Source organism: Armigeres subalbatus, chromosome 2 (assembly GCF_024139115.2).
Source record: "Armigeres subalbatus isolate Guangzhou_Male chromosome 2, GZ_Asu_2, whole genome shotgun sequence".
In the NCBI taxonomy this organism is placed as follows: Eukaryota; Metazoa; Arthropoda; class Insecta; order Diptera; family Culicidae; genus Armigeres; species Armigeres subalbatus.
The window spans coordinates 332,758,612-332,777,921 of record NC_085140.1 but is presented as its reverse complement, the minus strand read 5'-3'; the positions used below and the strand labels follow the sequence as shown (position 1 = coordinate 332,777,921).

The following is a 19,310-nucleotide window of genomic DNA, read 5'->3' as shown; positions in this document are numbered from 1 at the left end:
TCTACGCAATGCGGTCGGGTCTGAGCTTGACGACCGACTGGCAAATAGCTTACACAACCTCACTTGATCAGTACAGTTGCTGATGAAGAATGTGTATAATAGCCGCCAGACATTCTAAATACTCACGCACCTCTAATGTGGACGTGTACTAATACACATGTGGAAGTATTGGCTTGAGAAATGGATTGCGAGTGATTTGACTATGCGTCCAATTTGGGAATCTCGAGCTTGTTCAGTAGCCGCTAGATTGCGAAGGCCGAAGGAGGTCCTTCGTAGCTTAGTTGGTTAAAGCACCAGTCTATCGTACTGTAGGGTCATGGGTTCGAGTCCCATCGAAGGGAAAGTGATTACCTCCAATACATTTTCCAAATCAATATCTTCCACATAACGTACATATTCACATATGAGTTTTCATAACATTGTAAATTTCTGAAATGTCTGGAAATTCCGTTTCTTGCTGGGAATCCCGGTGGAATTATTGATAAAATTTCCGAGGGATAAGAATTTCCAATGGTGTCCGAAGGAATTCCTAAAATAATTTTCGGAAGAATTCTGGCAGTATTCTTGATTTTTTTGGAAAAATCCTAGAGATATTTCCTATAGAATTATTTAAAATATTTACGAAAAAATGTCAAAAATTAATTCCTAAGGAATTCTTCAGAACATCCAAAGAATTCTGGTAAGAAGTAAAACCCGGAATCGCTTGCTTCTTAGGCTGTGGGGTAAGCAATTATTCTTCAAGCACAATTATTAATATTGGCATCAAAAGCAATAGCGTTTGAATTGGAAATTTCAAATCAAAGTTATTCAACTTACTTCAGGCACTCAGGGTATTAGCCATCCGGCACGGCACTTAGTCCAACGTCTTACAATCGGTCGTGTTTTTTACACAGTCCTTCTGATTTGTCAAATAACCTTTAACTGGTGAATAACACATTCTAGGACGTTCGGATTAAAAAGAAATTAAATGAATGCAGTTTTCCTGAAAGAATCAACATGACACAAACAATCATAATTTATTCACAATGAAAGTAAAACGTAAAACTATGAAGGAAGCAAATGAATCACAAAATGCGCATACGACTAATATAATATCGAATTAAGTAGAACAATTGGTCAGTTCCGAAATTTAGCCTAATTTGTTTCCACGAATTCAATCGAATTATGTTGTGTTAGTAACTATACAATTTATCAGGTATACATAATTAGGTGCCGTCAATATTGTTGGATAGGCTTTTCTTTAATTGGTATTTATCATTTCCCACTTCGCTTCAGTCCAGTAACCATCATATCACCGAGGAAAGCACTATCATGTCGTTTTACGTAGATATTCTAATTGAAAATAGTGATTTTTATCTGATTGCTGCTAAAATATGTTGCGCCAATAATTTTCGATCACCTAAAAATATTATTTTTTCGATTGGTACTGAACTCATTAAATTAGACCAGAGAATCATTCTGATCCTGTTCAGGCAAAATTTGGATTTTGGTTAGCTATCTAGTATTACATTAGCCCTTTTTTCGATTAGGTTTCCTTTAATAGTTCTGGATTTCGACGACCATTTCTCCCATTTATACACGCGCATTCCATATCAAGCTCGCTTTTGTGAGTCAACGGAGATATTTTGGATGAGAGTGTGGTGTGATGAGTTTTTTGTGTGATTAATTTGGCTGGTTAATTTCTGTTGTAATGTCTAAATTGGCTATTTCCAAACTTTGGCTGATTATGATAGGAAGAGTATCGATTGTTGTCTTGATTATGTTGTAATGATGATGTTGAATTATGCAGTTTGAATTCGAGATAGATGGGTTTCTGCGTCTAACTAAAGTACTCGTCATCGATGACGCTGTCCTCCCAGCGGGCAAATAGATTGATAACGATGTTATCGAACCGCCAGCTATTTTTGCGCACATACTCCGGCGCGTAGTACTTGTCCACGTGGCGCTGCAACTTGTTGAATGATGTTTTATCGTCGAAGTATTTCCCACTGGCGATGAGATTCTGAACATATTCCACATTCATTACAGTGCCCTTTTTCGGGTCAGGGAGATAAGATGATGATTGGTTGGTTCTAACGCTACTAGTTGTATTGACTAAAGTGATAAATTCTAAATATTTCACTATATCTATCAGTTGGTAGCAATGTCGGCAATACCAACCGCCATAATGATTCAGATCACCAATTAACATCACTGGCTTATCGATTTTCAGAATGGCTTCTGGGTCGGATCGATAAGCTTCATCCACAGTACTTAATTGACAGGCCGCCCCTCCGATAAAGGTGCTTTCCGGATGCTGCCAGAAGAAGCCAAACACGGTATACTTCAGTCGAAAACGTACGGGGTGTGGCCAGTTGTCATACCACCGGAAATAGTTAACTGCCCTTCGGTTCAAAATCTCATCTGTTTGGCTGTACAGCAACACATCGTCCACGTGCATATCACTTTTCCGGATGAATTTCTTCATCTTCCGAAAGACGTTCTTTCCACTACATGTCGGATCCTCCAGCAGGAGAATTTTGTCCTGGTTGACCTTTAAAAAATCAGTACTCATCACATGCGGCCCTATCGTATAGGTCTCACTCTTCACCCCGTCGGCAACGGGTAGTTGCCGATCGCACAGTATAAACAAGCTCACCACATCCAGCAGTTCCATGATCTGGATCTCCAGCAACTCCACGCTTATAAAGTTGGCGTCGATAATGTAGAACACATTCTTCGGTACCTTCCGTGGTGCCGCCGTCTGGTTCCTTGGTGGGATACGGGAAGCTATGAATGCTCGCCAGAGCACTTCCGGCTGGCCGCAGTCCGGGCCATGCCACTCCGGCCGGCACCGGCAGCGTCCGTCCGGAAGAATGTCATTGCTTATGTCGTTATTTTGTTCCTCGGTCTCTTCAGCAGCTGCTACTACTACATCTAACTCTCCTGCATCGAAGTCAGTCTCATTGGTGATTGATCCCACGGAATGGCGCGTTTGCCCCGTGGGAGGTGTTTTCCTTTTGGGTTTAGTGGTGATTGGGAAGTGGGTACCCTCGATAAAACAGAGGCGAGTGTGCTCTCGGTACCCGTCGTGATAATAAATATGTCTGGAAATTACAAACAAAAAATTAAATAATGCCTAAGTAAAATGTACTTGAACTAACATCATCTCGCAATGACCAGACTGGGGATATGCGATTCTAAGCACATGGGCCCCGTTAGCATCCATGTAGAATCGAAACACATCCTTTTACTGTTCCAATCGTGGAGTTTTTCTGAACTACACAAGTATACCCCCGTCAATTCGACAAAATTATGGCCGGTCGTTATTCCGACTGTCAAATGCATGCAAATTTGTAGTTAAGGAAAAAAACAATCCCACAACATTAATTTGAGAACAGGAACATAAGCAACAATTAAAATCTTATACTTTTACGTTAACTATTCTCACTTTACAAGTAAACTGCTAATTGTGGAAGGAGAGCATTCAAACATTCTTCTTTTTGGAGCTACTCCAGATTCACTTCTGTTACTAATTATTGTCGTCAGTACACGTAAAAAAATTTAATGTTGTTTATTATTAAGATTTCTAATACTTTTTTGCCAAAGCAGGCGTTGAATGATATGTATAAGAAAAAACTTATACTTCGCATTAGTCACATACATTCCGAAACTTATACTTTTCATTAACTTATGAATGTTATTAGCTTTTTGATACGCGATCATTCATTAGGTGGCATAATGAAGAGTATAAGCATTTTCGAATGGTTTTTCCATAACATATAAGGTTATTTTTTTACGTGTAGCAGTAATTTGTACCTAATAGATCGTAGCAATCATTGATAAATATAAAAGAATAAATTTTATCTACGGCCATTTCCTAAGAGGTTATGGGCCCAAGTCAAATATGGAAGCCGGACAAGTAGCAGGAAGAAGCGGAATCGGAGACCCACAAGCAAACCCAAATCAAATACAAATTTCATCATCGTTGCCGTCTCTAGAACGCCTGATTGGTCGCGAAAATTGGACGACATGGAAATTTGCTGTCGAAACTTGTGGGAAGTTGTAAAACCGATAGCGAATGCTGATGGAACGTTTCCGGCTGTTGACGCACGAAAGGATAAGGAAGGCCCGTGCGAAAATAATTCTGCTACTCGACCCCATCAATTATGTACACGTAAAGGATGCAAAGACGACCCGTGAGGTATGGGCGAAGCTTGCGGCAGCGTTCGAAGACACCGGTCTAACCCGGCGTGTAGGACTCCTGAGGAAGCTCATAAACACCACGTTAGTCTCATGTGAGTCCGTCGGCACTTATGTTACCCAGATAGTTTCTACTGCCCACCAGCTCCGGGGCGTTGGATTCGACATAAGCGAGGAATGGGTTGGAACGTTGTTGTTAGCAGGATTGACGGATGAATACAAACCGATGATTATGGCGCTGGAAAGCTCCGGAACTGCAATCACCAGAGATAGCATCAAAACTAAACTTCTTCAGGAAATTCACACGACGGACAAAACAGCGTTCTTTGGAAGAAGAGGTCAACCAGCAGGAAGGCAGCAAAGCGTAGCCGACAGGTCAACTGAGAAACCGAAGGGACCCAAATGCAAAAGGTGTCGGAGAGATTGTCAGGTGAAGAAAGGATCAGCGTTTAGCGTAGTCCTATCGACGAATAATGAAGTATGGTACCGTTATAACAGCAGACAAAAAAGGGGATGAACATTGTTGCGACCGGTCTGGTTAAATTAGAAGGAAAGTGTTGTCCAAACAGTCCACCGATAGAAGTCAATAATGTGAAACTGATCCCGACAATGTCAAATAACTTACTCTCTGTAAGTCAAATCGTTCGGCGAGGTCACGTGGTACAATTTTCGGCAAACGTTGTGAATGTAATTGATCCATCAGGCGTCGTAATAGCAACGGGGTGCCACGATATGGAGAAAGGCCTATTTCGATTTGAAGAGAAAAGGACAACATCCTCGTCGTTAGCGTTTGAAACAATTGAAGGATGGTTTGGCTTCTGGTATCCAATTCAACGAAACGGCGTGTGAAAGTTGTGTCGTCTGTGCGAAGGGGAAACAATCTCGTCTTCCGTTTCCGAAGGAAGGGCATCGTGCCAAAGAAGTTCTGGAAATAGTTCATTCCGATATATGTGGCCCCATGGAAGCGACATCTCTAGGTGGCAGCCGTTACTATATATCTTTCACAGATGATAAGATCAGACGAATTTTTGTATATTTCTTGGAACGAAAATCCGAGAATAAAGTCCTGGAAGCATTCGAGCACTTCCATTATCTGGGGCCCTCCTTAGCCGTGCGGTAAGACGCGCGGCTACAAAGCAAGACCATGCTGAGGGTGGCTAGGTTCGATTCCCGGTGCCGGTCTAGGCAATTTTTGTGTTGGAAACTTTCTCGACTTCCCTGTGCATAAAAGTATCATTGTGTTAGCCTCATGATATACAAATGCTGCAAAAATGGTAACTTGGCATAGAAACCTCGCAGTTAATAACTGTGGAAGAGTTTAATGAACGCTAAGCTGCGAGGCGGCTCTGTCCTAGTGTGGGGATGTAATGCCAATAAGAAGAAGATTATCTGGCAGAAAGACAAACCGGATACAAGCTCAAGATACTTCGTACGGACAACGGTAAAGAATATACCAACAAGGCTTTCCAAAAACATTTGAAGAACCTCGGCATTCGACATCAAACGTCAACAGAGTACACTCCGGAGCAGAATGGTTTGGCGGAACGTGTGAATCGAACAATTGTTGAAAGGGCGCGATGTATGTTGTTTGAAGCGAATCTACCGAAGGCATTCTGGGCTGAAGCGGTGGCAGCTGCAACTTACTTGATCAATCGTTCCCCAACCAAAGGGCACAAGCAAACCCCGGAAGAAGCATGGATTGGACGTAAACCGGATTTGTCCCATATCCGCGTGTCCGGTGCCAAAGTGATGGAACATATACCAAAGCAAAAGAGACGAAAATGGGATGCCAAGTCGAAGGAAGCTATTCTTGTAGGGTTTGATGTAGACACAAAAGCATACCGCTTATACGACAAGGCTACCAGGAAAGTTTTTAAATCTCGTGATGTCGTATTCATCAGCGAACTTTCAAATGCGAAAACTTCAAGTTCAGCTTATTTTCCAATGAAAAGACCATCAAAAATGAGAACTTTTGTGAAATTAGATTTCGAGGAAGAATATGTGACTACAGATAGTCTACCCGAACCGGTCGAAATACCTCAACAAGAGGAGGTCCTGTCCAGTGAGTACCTATCAGATGATTCTGAAGCTTCAAATTATTTTTCGCAAGCAGAAACTAGCGAAGGCGAATTATCGGATGATACATCCGGTGACGTGACAATCATTGCGCTCCCCCCGCGACAAACTTCAAAGCCACCCGAGTCACAGGTGTTGAGGCGCAGCGGCAGGGAGCGCGCTTTACGGCCTACCTTCATATCGAATTTCAGAACATGGCAACCATCGAATCAATGAGTCGTCATCAAATGCAGCATCAAATCTAGACCAACATGTGAAAAGGGCGTAACAGCCAAAATTTATTCCTTCTGATTCTTTGTCCACATATATAGCTATATATGTAGACGAAGAATCAGAAGGAATAAATTTTGGCTGTTACGCCCTTTTCAAATGTTAGTCTAGAAATAAAGAATCCGATGAACAGAGAGCATCACAAAGCACGTCGGCGAATAAATGTTTGGTTAGCATGGAAACAGGGGACCCACGCAATCGTACCGAAGCATTGCAATCCACAGACGCGAACAACTGGTCAGCTGCAATGAAGGAAGAATTTGCCTGTGATCATAAATTAGAACATTCAAGAATAGCCTGAACTTCAGCTTGGAAGACAGTGGACCATTTCCATGGCCAATCGAGATATTTATCCCTAGGCCAATCACGCCTGCTCCAACTTGATTGTTCAGCTTTGAACATTCGGTGTAAGACTGATCGAAGACTTGGTCCACTGTTCGCCCGTATATTTCGCTCAAGATTAATTACATCAAAACATCGATAAAAGTTGTATCTTCTACACATCCAATCATCATTGCTTGTGATAAGTGAGTTGATACTTATTTTGTTTAGAATACTAAGATGTCCTTTTAGGTCACCTTCGAAGAGGTTTGAATCTCTCTTGATCTTCAAAGCACTCTTCTCTGCTTCTAATTGAATAAATTGAACCAATGGTAGCACGTGGAGCAAAGCGTCTAGCGCTTTATTCGGCGTGCTTTGAATTTTTTCCAACTTCTTCTGAACCATCCTTTCTTTTGTTTTTGGCCACCATATTAATGCGGTATATGATATTCTGGATTTCACAATCGCCGTATAAATCCATTGAATCATTTTTGGCTTCAGTACCCACTTTTTACCGAACGTCGCCTTACTTATCCATAAAGCATTTGTAGCCTTGCTTGCTTCCTCAAGATGCAAGTTCCAATTCAGCTTACTGTCAAGTCTGACTCCAAAATGCTTGACTGAGCTTGAAAGTTTCAAATCTTCTTTTTTCAATTTTGAAGTAGGAAAAGAATTATTTCTCCTCCTTGTAAACGCCACTAATGAGGTCTTTGAAGGATTTATGTTTAATCTTTCTTTTTCACACCATAGTGTGATGAAAATTAAAGCAATTTGCATTTGGTTATAACTATATTATCCGCGAAGCAAATTATTTCAAAGCCTCGGGCCTCCAGTTGTTTGAGAAGATCATCAACGATTAAAGACCACAATATAGGTGATAGTACGCCTCCTTGAGGACACCCTTTTACTGCTCTCACACTAATTGATGAACTTCCAAGGTTGGCTGCTATTTCTCTTTTTGGTAACATCTCGCCAATCCAATCAACAATACATACATAAAACCTCGTTTCAAATATCATTCTTCATTGAACTGTGAGATGTGTTATCGAATGCTCCTTCAATACCAAGGAACGCTGCAAGTGAAGCGCTGTTACTGACGATTTGCCCTCCTGATTTCACTTACTCAGCTTAAAGAACTAACAATCTGGAGACGATTCCTAAACCTAACTCAAAATCGACAAAAATGCAAATGTTACAAATATGCGATCATGGGCAGTATATCTTTTGGGCAATTTGCATACGACTCGTGTATTTCTGACTGCATCTGAATATAAACCTGACTGTTGCTTCCACTTAATCCATATGCATATATTTCCACATCAAATCATCATGATTACTCCCCTTTGTTTGCGATGTTGTGTTGAAATAATCTCGATTTTAAACTGCGACTGAGATCATCCAATTTGTGCGATGAAACACCCTACTGCTCCACTTCAACTTGCCATTTGCTTTTACATACATTTGGTGCGAATCAGATTTTTTTTCTGCGACCGGCGCAAAGCATATAAGACGAATCGTCGTATCTTGTTCTGTTTTTAATTTTGCTTTCTAACCAGACTGCCTGTGCAAAGTTATGTGCCTGTTCTGGTGGAAGAAATCGTTCTCATATGCCAACCAACTGACTGTTTTGCTATCCTCTTATGTGAAGGCGTTTTTCCTCTCTCCACTCCCTTCGCAAAACAGTGCCAACATCTCCACACCCCTTGGAGTTCGCCGTCACCAATCGATATTTTTTTCGGGGCGTCTCAGATTTCATAAGCTCACTTTTTCAATTAAACTGAACCAATTCTCCCCACCCACAACGCTAACTTTATTACCTGTAATATTTGGTGTAATCGTCCGGTTTGGCGATGGTCTTCAGCTGCAGCGGTCGAAACCGTGGGTGTCGGACATGTACGCCCACCTTCGGCCGTCCTTCGATGGCGTCCGATTGCGTGGAAAATTCGGAAGAACTTTGATTGTTGACGAATTTTACGTCGAATCGGGACGGCTGCAATCGGTTGGCCAGCCCAGCGCCCAAAGCCGCCGATGTCTGGTCATCCTGCTGGATGGAACTGCTGGCCAACAGGGAACCGAACGCCAGGAAGACCGATATTAGGAAAATCTGCAGCAAAAATAGGCCCCATAGGAACAGCTTTACGTCCCACCGCTTGCTCGTGAGATACATTAATCAGCTGGGCTCGGTGGCGTTAATTTTACATTTTCAGATTACAAATTATTCAGCGACACACTTCGGGTGACATTTTGTCTTTCTTCCACTGCAAAGAGTGAAGGATGCTGTCGAGCAAATAAATTTTGCGACTGTTCGATACTGCGTGCTACTCGCGAATGAGGATGAATGAATGAGTCACACGAAAAAGAAAAAGGCGAGGGGATGAGGATTTCGGCCCGTTTTGTTTTTTCCTGGTCTTTCTTTGACAATCATCTGTCAGAACATCTGTGTTATGTATTTACCTGAACAAATCATATACACAACTAGTGTGGTGGTGTTAGTGAGACCTGTTCAATTCGCTCTTCCATGATGTTCAAATCTGCTATAAAATACGAAGCCATGTGCTTCGTTATAGATCGCATCTGGATACTGTTGTACGTTGATCCATGTCACGTGCAACAAAGCAACCTATAATATATAATGTTCATCAAAGCAATCATGTTTAAAATGTTCAATAAAACAAAATGTTATTTGTCCATAGTTGGCTTTTTATTTTGGCTCGCTGCTTGCAACAGGTTATGGGCCTGCGCGGATAATTTTTTCACAAGCCGAATCAAGTAACCGAATTTTATGCTGGTCCGAGGAACTGTGACGTTACGTGACACTAGGTGTGAAACCGGCAACGTAAGAGGATGCAGTTTGGGCCGCTGGAAACGCCAAGGCCAGGACGACCATCAAGTTATTAATCGAGGACAATCAACACGCGTTGATCGGGTCGTCAAATTCCGCGAAGAAAGCTTGGACGGCGATTCAAAACCACCACCAAAAGGTCAGTGTTACGTCAAAGGTCTCGTTGCTGAAGCGAATCTGCGACAAACGTTTCTCGGAAGGAGAGAACATGGCGGAGCACATCTTCGGCATGAAGGAGCTTTTCAAGCTCGTTCGACACCTTGATTACCGCCCTCGAAAGCCATTCGGACGACGAACTCACCCTGGAGCTTGTCAAGCGGAAACTTCTGGACGAAGCAGCAAAGAAGCAAGCATCCGGATCGGATTCCGCGATGAAAGTTGGACCAGGGAAGAAGAAGAAGCCGCTGGCCTGCCACTACTGCAAGAAGGTGGGCCACATTCAGAAGGAGTGCCGTCAGTATCAACGGGATAACGAGAAGGAAGTGAAGTTGGGTAAAACGGGGAAGCCTACACTGAGACAGGTGTCGTTTGCTTTTCTGAAGCTGGCCTGCGGTAGCAAAATTGAAAACGGAACAAAGCCTTGGATCGTGGACTCGGGCGCGGCAAGCCATACCGTCGCTATCCCAGATTTCTTCCGGGAACTGCACGAGAGCGAAGTCAAGCACGTCACGTTGGTCAACGGGAAGAAAGCAATTATAAAAGGAGAAAGTCCTGGCGTGATCCAGTGCTACGATGACAAGGGTAATTTTTACGTTGGCAGATGGTAGTAACCGAGTACATTTCTCGTATGACGATTAAAACACGCAACGTAACGACGAATAAAAACTATATTTTAAAAATAACTTCTCCGATTCATGGTACAATCATAACAACAAAAGTTATACACAATACAAAACGATTATGCTACTCGGCTATTCTAGCATCGACGGATGACAGATACAACTGCCATCAGTGAGCGCAGCGATAGTGTTCGTCAGAGTGTATGTAATTAAGAGTGGCGACATGTGCCGCATTTGACAGGTCTCCTGCTCGTTTGGAACACGATTTTGTATGGGAATGACAGATGAATTTCGTTCCAATTCTGACAGTGTCGCCACTCTTAATTACATACACTCTGGTGTTCGTAATTGTAGTTAGAGATGTCCATTATCCCAACATCTTCCCCTTCAACACAGCTGATAGGGATCAAACCGTACCGGCGGTCTTCTAGCACGGAAAGAGCGACGAGGTACCTGGACAGCTGTAGTTTGTTCATTGGCTGATAGGAACTCTGCTGACGACAACGTTACAGAGCTTGGCATGGAGGATGATGTAGGCTTGGACGAAGACACTTCTGGCAGTTCCTGCTTCTGGTGACACCCACACTTGTGCACACACTTAAAATAAATCGCCGAATTCGGTAAAATTTTACCGAAATCTCAACAGCAGAACTTTTCGGTAATTAATTTAACCGATTTTCGGTGATTTTGACAGTTGAGCAATGGAAAAAAATTACAAAAAACCTGTAAAATAAATTACCGAACAGTTCAGCTGTTGAGATTTCGGTAAAATTTACCGAATACGGTGAAATGAGTTAAGTGTGCAGGCTCTGATACTGATGTAGGTTGCAACGGCGTAGAATGTTCGGACGAAAATCCAGGTATTGTCGATGACGATATAGATGTTGCGTTCGACTTGGACAAGTATATCCACACGTTGAACATAACACGTCCAATTGGTTCCAAAACAACTCCGGACTGCCATCTCCACTGGTTACTTGAGTAGATCTTAGCATGTACAAAATCGTCTTTCTTGAATGGTTATCGCCTAGTCTTTGTTTCTTCGCTGTACACTACTGTTGGAAAGGTTGTCGAGCGAAGAAATTCTAAGCTCGTGCGAATTTTGCGCTCAAACATTGCTTCCGATGGTGATTTACCTTCTAGTGTTACTGGATTTGGCGTAGTACGATAGGTCAACAAGAAAACGTCTAACGCTTCCTGTATTGTTCCTTTCCCCTCTCGGATTTTCTTCACAGATCTTTTGAAGGTGTACACCGTTTTCCAAACAATACCGTCTGAAATCTGCGCTAGCGAGCTGTGGACCATTGTAGCTAACTAATGTTTCCGGCATAAAAAAGCGGGCAAAAAGGCTGCGAAGAATGCCGATCGTGGTTGAAGTAGTGGTTGACTTGGTTTTCACTATTTCAACCTACTTGAAGTGGGCGTCGACGCTTAGCAAGAAGTATTCTCCTTCGATAGGTCCTCCAAAACGATGCTAGCAACCACGAAATCCTCTTCAGGCATGACATGATGCTGTATCAGGGATAGGACATCTGCGTTGCCAAATTTATCCGTGTTGACGTAGACGATCTTGAAGTCGTACATCAGCAACTGTAGCGTCCAACGTTGTAGCCGATTAGAGGTGTATACGGGGATTCCTTTTTTGATCCGAAGATACAAAATAATGGAGCGTGATCGGTCTGTAACGTGAACTTTCTACCAAAAACCATTTAGTGAAATTTGTTAACGGCGAAAATAATCACGAGTCCTTCGCGATCTGGTTGGCTATAAGCTTGATATGCTGGGGTCAAGGCTCTAGAAGCATGCTCCACAACTTTGATTGATCCGTCCGGGAATTTGTGACTTAACGTGGCCCCGAATCCGATGGATGATGCATCTGCCGACACAATGATGTCAAGTGCCGGATTGTAGTGTGTTAGTAGCAAATCGGATGACAGGATCTTCTTAAAGTTTTCGAAAGCTTTTGACATTCAGACGACCATGCGAAATGCCGTCCGTTCTTGAGGAGCTCATCTAGCATACTTGGGACGAATTTGCCGTAATAGTTTATCGCTCCTAAGAATGAGCGTACTTCTGCATCATTGGTTGGGGTTGGCATGTTGCGGATCGCTTCGATTTTAGCCGGATCCGGTCGTACGCTCACCACGCTCATCGATCATGTGACCAACGTATTTGATTTGTTGCTGAAAATTTCTCCGCTTTGATTGTGAACCCGTACTCTTGAAGTCGACGAAGAACGTTTTCAAGGTTCCGCTGATGGTGTTTCTCACCCACACCGCCAATTAGGTAACCTGACGTACATTTTAATCCAGCTAGCATGGTATCCACCAGCTGCTGAAAAGCTGCAGGTGCTGTTTTTACTCCTGGCGGGAGCCTGTTGTAGCGGTAGAGTCCCCGATGTGTGTTGATAGTTAGCATATCCCGGGATTCTTCTTACACTTCAACCTGAAAAATGCGTCAGAAAGGTCGATTTGACTGAAAACTTTGCAGTTTGACAGTTTTGCGAAGATGTCCTGCGGCAGTGGGAGCGGGTATTGATGTGGCTGTAGAGCGTCGTTCAAACCTGTTGAGTAATCTCAATCCTTACCGCTCCGTTTGCTTACCTCAAGACGAATATTGGTACGGCGCACTCTGAATACTTCAATGGTGTTATGATCCTAGCGTTTTCCAAACGATCCAACTCTTCATCTACGGTCTTGTGCATTGCGTACGCGACAGGACACTTTGGTCGGAAAACGGATTGTGCTCCTTTTTCTGCTTGAGAGTGCTGATCGCTGATGTCGAACAAGTGACATATGGTTGCAAAAACGATTCATGGGTTCCGACCATAAATTGAATTGATCGATTAAATTCAGCCCAAGCAAGTTGAGCTGTTGCTTTACCACGTAGAAACGAGCCTGACGCTTCATCCCGTTAACCGAAACCTCACAGGAACATTCATACATTAACTTGAGCGGCTTTCCGGATGCAGTGGATGCTTGGACGGTTGTTGGATTTGACGCAGGTCGCCCGATTTTTCGCCAGCCAGGTTTTCTCGCAGATGATTCTTATATCCGACTCTGTATCTAGCTGTGAGCTTATTTGCCGGTCAAATATTCTTCTCTTCTTTACATTCTTCACCATACTTTTTACGACGATACTTTTGTTTCCCATTCGATGCGATGAAAAACGGTTGTTTTGACTTCGTGGACTTCTCGCCTTCCTTGCGCTGGAACAGTATTCGTCCTTGTATCCGATTTGCTTGCAGTCTCGGCATTGATGCTTCTTGAAAGGACAATCCTTGAAGTAATGCATTGCACCGCAGTTCCAACACGGCGAACCAGGTCCGGTACCAGTAGCCCGGTTTGATAGGGGAACCGGAGAACGCCTCATTTCGGGATGCACGCCTCCCGTCAAATTTCTTGCTTTTGATTGCTTTAACTGATGTCGAATTAGGCCTTGCCTCAATCATCGCCGTATCGTGCTTGGTGCTAAGGAGCCGTTGGCACTCATCCGACATTTGCTTCAAACTGATATCTGCCCTTTCTTAGCAAACGCGTTCGAACCTCAACATCGCTTTCTGCTTTTAGTCCGCATACGAACAATAGGCACTTGAACTGATCTGAGTTAGCTTCCCAAGTTCAAATTCCCCACATTGTTTGTTCACTCTGCATGCATAGGTCTTGAAATCCTCTGTAGCTTGCTTGGCAACTTGTAAGCAGCGATAGCGCCAACTCAGATGTGCCAAAAAAAAAACTTTTCAACTTACTTACGGTTTCGGTAAAGTTAACATCCTTCAGAAGCTTTGGGAGAATGTAGCTAGTATACCGTTCGTGTTCCATAGGTCCTACTTTACAGAAGAGAAGACGCACTTTCGTTTGATCATCAAGACGAACTGCATCCTTGGCAAACAAATCTTCGTACCGAACAGAAAAACCCGCTAAGGTAACATTTGTATCCGGCACGTAGCGGAACTCTTGGATGTTGCTTGCGAGAGAGTCCAATATTTGCTCCAGAATCTGCGTTGGTTGTTGGTGCATTAAGGCCACTCCTGACGGAATCCAAGTTTCAAAGTGCTCGCGTTTTCGGGGGCACACCACTGGATACTGAAGCAACGCACAACTGTCATTTTTGTTGATTTAATTTTGCTGCGTCGCAGCATGCGTGAAATAGAAAAAATGACATTTGTGCATTGCTTCCGTATCGAGTGGTGTGCCCCCGAAAACGCGAGCACTTTGAAACTTGGATTCCGTCAAAAGTGACCTTAACGACAGTTGGAGCTGCTGGAAGAACTAGAAACAAAGAAAAGAAACTAGCCCAACGAACTGATGTATTTTGATGCTCCTGTTGTTGTTGATTTGCTGCATGCGGATACTGCTGAAATTGTGGCTGTCCAGCTACTGGAAGCATCGGCGGGCGAAGAATCGGAATAATTCGTCTGTTGCTGCTGCTGTTGCACGAACACTGATGGGCTGGGAACTGCTGTATGCTGCATTCCGTTCGTAGCAATTGATGGTGGATACGAACGATCAGCACCAGGAGGCGTATTGTGTTCGTCCATTCTTCTCCTCTTCCTTGTTGGAGACACTCTTATCACTGATTCTCACTATTTCCTCAACTACTTGTCGCCATTTTTACATTCGCGTATGACGATTAAAACACGCGACGCCACATAGGAGTAAATAAGCCAATTCTTGGCCAAAACTATTTTTTGCGGTTATTTGGGCATGATATTCCTAGGACGAAGTAATAATTGCCAATTATGCAGGAAAATGCATTTTTTTGGATAAATCTATCCACCTAACAGTGTAAAACCAGATAAAAATGTCAAAGCACATATGTTTTCAAATAAAACCTCGCGTTTTATGTAAAATCTCTTGCTTTCGCTACGCAAACGATTCTAAAATGACTATATTCCACATAGTAGCAAGAAACCCGTAGTTAAAGCTGTATCCTTAGATGGATTTTCTAACATTTACATAGGAAAAAAAATCTAACTTATTTTAACCCATGCCCAAGATCCCAAAAGAAAAATGGTTGTATAAATTTGCTTGTACAAAAGTACACACTGTTTTTTGATTGAACACTCTTCTCTCCTTAACTTAAACCTTAACCTTAAAAATTAGGGTCTGAAAAGGTGAAGCCTGTAGTAAGAAATATAAATCACCTGTATTCTATATACCATGGCTCGAAACAACAACGATTACCATGTCCGAATCGAAGCCCACAAGATATCATAGCTAGCCATGACGAAACTATCATAATAAGGCACCGTTCATAAATTATGATCACTTCAATGAAAACGGGTTCATCCTAAATCTAGGTAGTAACAGATTTCTCTACAATGCAGAAGTTATAGATAAGCGATTTTAATATAAGGTTTTCAAAAAGATATCAACGCAACTCATGGGAGACCCATTATTCTATTTGTGTCTTGACAAAATGCATGCTAAATAGCATGCATTTTATATTATTTTTCCTGGATTATATGTGGTAATTTATGAACAAATGTTAAAATTTTGTTTGAAAATGATGAAAAATCGCATTTTATTCAAATAGCTCAGAATCTAATTTGCGGACGTTTGCGGAGAAGTTTTCACGTGGAATGCTTAGTCCATATCTTGAAGTTACACCCAAGTGGTTTATCTTTGTCGGATCTTGCCGTATAGATTAACTTTTCCTCTGCAGAAAAACGTAAAAAATAGCAAAAAGTGTTCTTCTCAAGTGCTCATCACCTGAAACATTAAATTTACATTTTGACCATAATCATGAACTTAATCGAGCCATAGCAGTATAATCGGCTCGTTGTGTACTAATAATTGCTTGTTGATAACATTTATGTTGTGTAAAAATCAAAGTTTCCAAATACTCCACAAATAAAGTAGATAAAATCCAATCCAATACCTCATTTTTGAGCCCACATTATATTTTTTTACAAAATTTTGGGTCATTTCTGAAATAGCCATAGTATGCAGAATGTTTTTAAGTATCTAAAAAAATATAAGAATGTACAAATGTTGAAATTTTTTTTTGGGTTTTGTCCACGAATTTGTTCTAGTTACTCTTCTGTGCGACGTAACATTAAACGAATTAAAACTATCAATAATTATTGATTTATTGGCATTTATCGGTAAGTACAACATCTAAAGCTCAAAGTAAGAGGGAGCGCAACAATGAAGAACAGTATGGATAGGTGTCACAAGCGAGCGACGAGTATGAAGCACCAATGAGAGTACACCAATGAACGAATTCGTCCGTTTTACCGACGAAAAGGCATCAAGGCACAATTCACGGCGGCTTACAGTCCACAACAGAACGGGGTTGCGGAGCGACGAAACCGTTACCTCATCGAGATGAGTAGGTGCCTTCTATTCGACGCTGAACTGGAACAGTGCTACTGGGCGGAAGCGCTGAACACGGCAGTGTACCTGCAAAACATTTCATTATCAAGATCTGTAGAAGTCACTCCGTACGAGTTGTGGCATAACCAAAAGCTGGACGTTGGCCACCTCCAAGTGTTTGGATCCCGTGCATGGGTGCACATTCCGAAGCAAAAGAGGAAGAAGCTCCATCCGACGGCTCAGAAATTGGATGCTACCAAGAGCACAAGATGTATCGATTCCTGAACAAGTCAACACGATTGGTGTATATTAGCCGGGATGCAAAGTTTGTCGGGGGCGAACCAGAAGAGCCCGCCGAAAACATTCAGGAGGAGAATACGGTCGAGTTCCAATCGACACTGAAGCCCAACATAGTAAATATACCAGCGAGCGAGTTCATCGGTCGCGATCCAAATAAAGACGACGAAGGTGACGGGTACGATATGGCTATCGGTGGGACAGATGAAGAGTTCACCAACAGCGATAACAAAGCCACCGTTTGAACTACGAAGATCCACGAGGAGCACGAAGGGAATCCTACCTGACCGTTACCGAGAAGTCACCAGCGTGACGAGAAATTCCGTGGCTGAACCACGAAGTTATTCAGAAGCAATCTAATGTCCGGGGAAGGATGCATGGCAGAAAGCGATGGAGGAAAGGATCCAGTCGTTAGATGAATGTTTGTACCTGTCGCACAGCAAAATCACTCTTCGCACGCTACTGACCATCGCCAGTCGAGAAGACATGTTGGTGCAACACTTAGATATTAAGACCGCTTACCTGTACGCCGATCTTCAATAATAAGTGTACATTAGGGTGGTTCAAAAATTCGATTTTGTTCCACAGCGCTCATCTGATTCATTGTCATGTTCTGAGCACGTGGTTTCCAAGATGGCCGTTTTGTGGTTTTGTTGTATAATCACCTTAAGGTCACTTCTGACGGAATCCAAGTTCCAAAGTGCTTGCGTTTTCCGGGGCACACCACTCGATTCAGAGGCGGCGCACAACTGTCATTTTTGTTGATTTATCTTTGTTGTGTCGCAGCATGCGTGAAATAATAAAAATGACAGTTGTGCGTTGCTTCCGTATCGAGTGGTGACGAAACCGTCGATATTATGATCAGGAATTAAAGAAAACTAGTTTTCATGACTTGTAATGATTTCAAACAGTTTTTTTACCTCTCTTCTATCGTTGATCGTTATTGAGGAATTTCTGCAAACCCTGGTGAAGGTAGCTTCACACCACCATTTTGGCACGGAAAATCAAATTCTCGGCCCCATTTAAAATACACGGGGACTAAAATCAGGCGGAAAATTTTCTCGAGGTGAAAGGCTACGATACATCATGCACTAACTTACTTCTTTATTTTTCCAGCTACCCGTCGCAAGTCTTCGTTGGCGATACGTTCAACTACCTATCCGGAATGACCTTCGCCGTGGTCGGTATCCTGGGCCACTTCAGCAAAACGGTGCTCCTCTTCTTCATTCCGCAGATAATCAACTTCATCTACTCGGTGCCCCAGCTGTTTCGGTTCATCCCGTGTCCTCGGCATCGGCTGCCGAAGCACGATCCGAAATCGGATCTACTCAACTACAGTAAAACCCAGTTCCGTGTGAGCGAGCTCAACTTGCTGGGCAGGCTGTGCTACTTAGCGTTCAAACTCACCCGGCTGATACGCTACGAGGAGAGCGAGGACGGTGTGGTTACGTGCAATAACTTTACGATCATAAACTTCGCTATCCTGCTGACCGGGCCTATCAAGGAGGATCGACTGAATCGGTTGTTGATTGTGTTTCAACTGATTTGTTCCTTGTTTGCGTTTACCATTCGGTATCCGTTGGCGCACTACTTCTACGAGTACTGAGCAGAACGCATGGCCACTGTGTGGTGAGTGAAACTGACGATTTTATATGCAAAAGCAGATGCAGAATGCCAAAGGTAATGATTTTCATCGATTTACTGTGTAAGTATAAAGCAGGAAAGCGCTGTTTAGAACGTTAAACTATGCTTTACAAGTTATTTATACCGAAATCCATTTGTTGAAAACTCTTTAATTATACTTATCATAAAAACAAAACCCCGTACTTGATACATGATGGGCTACAGCTCTTCGATGAACTTACGCCGAATGGAGTATCCTTCTCCACTGCACTCGATCCTGGGCTAATCGCTTAAAGTCGCCCTGAACATTGAGCGCCCTCAGGTCCTCTTCAACTGCAAAAAGCCATCGTGTACGCGCCTTTCCACGAAGCCTGCGGCCTCTTCCGGGTTCTCTACTGAATATTATCTTCGCTTGACGTTCTTCCGGCAACGTGACCAGCCCATCGTAGTCTGCCGTGTTTTAAAGCTTAATAATATCCAGCCCTTTATACATCTGGTAAAACTCGTGATTCATGCAACTCCGCCAGATGCCGTTCTCCTGTTTACCACCAAGTATTGTCCGCTGCACCTTAAGCTCACACACTTCGAACGCTCTCCGAT

At 42.8% G+C, this 19,310-nt stretch overlaps 2 protein-coding genes and 1 non-coding gene across 3 annotated transcripts in view; 2 read left to right on the top strand and 1 right to left on the bottom strand.

The window, feature by feature from the left end:
- Window positions 1-18,831, top strand: part of LOC134216943 (UDP-N-acetylglucosamine--dolichyl-phosphate N-acetylglucosaminephosphotransferase) — a 30,853-nt gene extending 12,022 nt beyond the window's left edge. The window contains exon 4 of the mRNA XM_062695704.1: window positions 18,204-18,831. Within this exon, the coding sequence (XP_062551688.1) occupies window positions 18,204-18,693 (490 nt within the window). The 3' untranslated portion in view covers window positions 18,694-18,831. The remainder of the gene's footprint in view (window positions 1-18,203) is intronic.
- Window positions 267-342, top strand: Trnad-auc (transfer RNA aspartic acid (anticodon AUC)). Its single transcript has one exon. It is a non-coding gene; the product is annotated as a tRNA-Asp (tRNA).
- Window positions 978-9,218, bottom strand: LOC134216942 (beta-1,4-mannosyl-glycoprotein 4-beta-N-acetylglucosaminyltransferase). Its single transcript, XM_062695703.1, has 2 exons — window positions 8,667-9,218; window positions 978-3,086 (listed from the first exon to the last, which is right to left on the bottom strand). The coding sequence occupies exons 1-2, from the start codon at window positions 9,014-9,016 to the stop codon at window positions 1,820-1,822; spliced, it is 1,617 nt and encodes a 538-aa protein (XP_062551687.1). The 5' UTR covers window positions 9,017-9,218; the 3' UTR covers window positions 978-1,819.
- Window positions 18,832-19,310: the final 479 nt, after the last annotated feature.

Coding starts and splice junctions, on each gene's coding strand:
- LOC134216942 (XM_062695703.1), bottom strand. CDS start 9,016: ATGTATCTCACGAGCAAGCGGTGGGACGTAAAGCTGTTCCTATGGGGC. Junction 3,087..8,666: donor GATTACACCAAATATTACAG/GTAATAAAGTTA, acceptor TGTAATTTCCAG/ACATATTTATTATCACGACG.